At 34.3% G+C, this 4,727-nt stretch overlaps 1 protein-coding gene across 1 annotated transcript; it reads right to left on the minus strand.

The window, feature by feature from the left end:
• Window positions 1-662: 662 nt before the first annotated feature.
• Window positions 663-1,334, minus strand: LOC137649297 (uncharacterized). Its single transcript, XM_068382283.1, has one exon. The coding sequence runs from the start codon at window positions 1,332-1,334 to the stop codon at window positions 663-665; it is 672 nt and encodes a 223-aa protein (XP_068238384.1).
• Window positions 1,335-4,727: the final 3,393 nt, after the last annotated feature.

Here is a 4,727-nt window from a genome sequence, read left to right on the forward strand (position 1 = left end):
TGATGTCAAAGGTCATACTAACTGACACTTACGTCAACCAACGTTAAAACTGATGAATGCACCGGAGCACACAAACATTCTCATTTTCCTCGCGAAGTCTCGTTTGTGGATTCCTTCATGTACTGAATAGATGCATTGCATGTACTGGTTAAGATTAGTATTCATACATTCATTCACGTCTTTGTACCGGTTAGGATCAGTATTTATACACTCATTCACGTCTTTATATCGGTTAAGATCAGTATTCATACACTCATTCACGTCTTTGTACCGATTAAGATCAGTATTAATACACTCATTCACATCTTTGTACCGGTTAAAATCAGTATTAATACACTCAATTCACGTCTTCATACCGATTAAGATCGGTATTCATCCACTCATTCACGTCTTTGTACCGATCAACATCGGTATTCATACACTCAAATCACGTCTTTACATCGGTTAAGATCAGTAATTCATACACTCATTCACGTCTTTATATCGGTTAAGATCAGTATTAATACACTCATTCACGTCTTCATACCGATTAAGATCGGTGTTCATACACTCATTCACGTCTTTATATCAGTTAAGATCAGTAATTCATACACTCATTCACGTCTTTGTACAGCTTAAGATCGGTATTCATACACTCATTCACTTCTTTATAACGGTTAAGATTAGTATTCATTCACGTCTTCATAATGGCTAAGATCAATAATCATACACTTATTCACGTCTTTGTACCGATTAAGAATGGTATTCATACACTCAATCACAGCTTTATTACGGTTAAGATCAGTATTCATACACTCATTCATGTCTTTGTACCGATTACGAATGGTATTCATACGATCAGTATTCATACACTCATTCACGTCTTTGTACCGATTAAGAATGGTATTCATACACTCAAGCACGTCTTTATATTGATTAAGAATGGTATTCATACATTCATTCACGTCTTTGTGCCGATTAAGAATGGTATTCATACACTTATTCATGTCTTTATATCGGTTAAGATCAGTATTCATACACTCATTCACGTCTTTGTACCGATGATTAAGAATGTTATTCATACACTCATTCACGTCTTTATATCGGTTAAGATCAGTATTCATACAGTCATTCACATCTTTGCACCAATTAAGAATGGTATTCATACACTCATTCATGGTATTCACACACTCATTCATGTCTTTATATCGGTTAAAATCAGTATTCATACTCTCATTCGCGTCTTTGTGCCGATGAAGAATGGTATTCATACACTTATTCATGTCTTTATTTCGGTCAAGATCAGTATTCATACACTCATTCACGTCTTTATGCCGATTAGGAATGGTATTCATACACTCAATCACGTCTTAATATCAGTTGAGATCAGCATTCATACACTCATTCGTGTTTTTGTACCGATTAAAGATCAGTATTCATACACTCATTCCCATCTTTGTACCGGTTAAGATCAGTATCAATAAAATCATTCACATTAATCGGTATTCATACACTCAATCACGTCTTTATATCGGTTAAGATCAGTATTCATACACTCATTCATGTCTTTGTGCCGATTAAGAATGGTATTCATACACTCAATCACATCTTTATATCGGAAGATCAGCATTCGTACACTCATTCACGTCTTTGTACCGATTAAAGCTCAGTATGCATACTCTCATTCACGTTTTTTGTATCGGTTAAGATCAGTATTCACACACTCATTCACGTCTTTGTACCGATTATGATCAGTATTCATCCACTCATTCACATCTTTATACCAGTTAATATTAGCATTCATACACTCAATCACATCTTTATACCGATTGAAGATCAGTATTCATACACTCATTCACGTCTTTGGACCTGTTAAGATTAGTATTCATAAACTCATTCACGTCTTTCTACCGATTAAGATCAGTATTCATACACTCATTCACGTCTTTGTACCAGTTAAGATTAGTATTCATACACTGATTCACGTCTTTGTACAGGTTAAGGTCAGTATTCATACGCTCTTTCACGTCTTTGTACCTATTAAGATCTGAATTCATACACTTATTCATGTCTTTGTACAGGTTAAGATCAGTATTCAAACACTCATTCATGTCTTTGTACCTATTAAGATCCGTATTCATACACTCATTCATGTCATTGTACAGGTTAAGATCAGTATTCATACACTTTCACGTCTTTGTACCTATCATTATCAGTATTCATACACTCATTCATGTCTTTGTACAGGTTAAGATCAGTATTCATACACTTTCACGTCTTTGTACCTATCATTATCAGTATTCATACACTCATTCATGTCTTTGTACCTATTAATAACTGTATTCATACACTCATCCATGTCTTTTTACCTATTAAGATCCGTATTCATACACTCATTCATGTCATTGTACAGGTTAAGATCAGTATTCATACACTTTCACGTCTTTGTACCTATTATTATCAGTATTCATACACTCATTCATGTCTTTGTACAGGTTAAGATCAGTATTCATACACTTTCACGTCTTTGTACCTATCATTATCAGTATTCATACACTCATTCATGTCTTTGTACCTATTAATAACCGTATTCATACACTCATCCATGTCTTTTTACCTATTAAGATCCGTATTCATACACTCATTCATGTCATTGTACAGGTTAAGATCAGTATTCATACACTTTCACGTCTTTGTACCTATTATTATCAGTATTCATACACTCATTCATGTCTTTGTACAGGTTAAGATCAGTATTCATACACTTTCACGTCTTTGTACCTATCATTATCAATATTCATACACTCATTCATGTCTTTGTACCTATTAATAACCGTATTCATACACTCATCCATGTCTTTTTACCTATTAAGATCCGTATTCATACACTTATTCATGTCTTTGTACATGTTAAGATCAGTATTCATACACTCATTCATGTCTTTACACCTAAGATCAGTATTCACACAACCATTCATGTCTTTGTACAGGTTAAGATCAGTATTCATACACCCTTTCACGTCTTTGTACCTATTAAGATCCCAAATCATACACTCATACATGTCTTTGTACAGGTTAAGATCCGTATTCATACACTAATTCATGTCGTTGTACCTATTAAGATCCGTATTCATACACTCATTCATGTCTTTGTACCTATTAAGATCCGTATTCATACACTCATTCATGTCGTTGTACCTATCAAGATCCGTATTCATACTCTCATTCATGTCTTTGTACCTATCAAGATCCGTATTCATACACTCATTCATGTCTTTGTACCTATCAAGATCCGTATTCATACACTCATTCATGTCTTTGTACCTATCAAGATCCGTATTCATACTCTCATTCATGTCTTTGTACCTATCAAGATCCGTATTCATACACTCATTCATGTCTTTGTACCTATCAAGATCCGTATTCATACTCTCATTCATGTCTTTGTACCTATCAAGATCCGTATTCATACTCTCATTCATGTCTTTGTACCTATTAAGATCCGTATTCATACTCTCATTCATGTCTTTGTACCTATTAAGATCCGTATTCATACACTCATTCATGTCTTTGTACCTATTAGAATCCGTATTCATAAACTCATTCACGTCTTTCTACCGATTAAGATCAGTATTCATACACTCATTCACGTCTTTGTACCAGTCAAGATTAGTATTCATAAACTGATTCACGTCTTTGTACAGGTTAAGGTCAGTATTCATACGCTCTTTCACGTCTTTGTACCTATTAAGATCTGAATTCATACACTTATTCATGTCTTTGTACAGGTTAAGATCCGTATTCATACACTAATTCATGTCGTTGTACCTATTAAGATCCGTATTCATACACTAATTCATGTCTTTGTACCTATTAGAATCCGTATTCATAAACTCATTCATGTCTTTGTACCTATTAAGATCCGTATTCATACACTCATTCATGTCTTTGTACCTATCAAGATCCGTATTCATACTCTCATTCATGTCTTTGTACCTATCAAGATCCGTATTCATACTCTCATTCATGTCTTTGTACCTATTAAAATCTGTATTCATACACTCATATGTTTGTACCTATTAATTTCAGTATTCATACACACATTCATGTCTTTGTACAGGTTAAGATCAGTATTCATACGCTCATTCATGTCTTTATACCTAAGATCAGTATTCACACACTCATTCATGTCTTTGTACAGGTTAAGATCAGTATTCACACACTCTTTCGCGTCTTTGTACCTATTAAGATCAGCATTCATACACTCTTTCACGTCTTTGTCCTTATTAATATCAGTATTCATACACCCATTCATGTCTTTGTACAGGTTAAGATCAGTATTCATACACTCTTTCACGTCTTTTAACAAACAAAGGAGGTATCTGTGTAGTCATAGCCTGTAGATAAATCTAACTAAATACTTCAAAAAATTGATGAGAGGAAAATGCGCACACAAGATGCAATTACCTTTCTTTGACATAACCTGGAGGATAAACAAAAATACTCGCCTCTGACTCTCTGTATTGAATTGTTATTCAAGAATTCTGATCTTCTTTGTTTACTTAATCGAATAGAGTATAGGTTACATAGATATGAAATTACTCTATTGCCGTTCACCCAGCTCTGCCAACCCTTAGTGAAAAATCCAGGCTAAAATTTGAAGGAAAACAATTTCCCAGAAAGGTCATGCCAAGTTTTTGTCTTTGGCTGCCCCCACCTGTTGCTTATGACCAATTGTTAGGAGTGCT

The sequence above is a fragment of the Palaemon carinicauda genome, chromosome 11 (assembly GCF_036898095.1).
Source record: "Palaemon carinicauda isolate YSFRI2023 chromosome 11, ASM3689809v2, whole genome shotgun sequence".
Taxonomy (NCBI): Eukaryota; Metazoa; Arthropoda; class Malacostraca; order Decapoda; family Palaemonidae; genus Palaemon; species Palaemon carinicauda.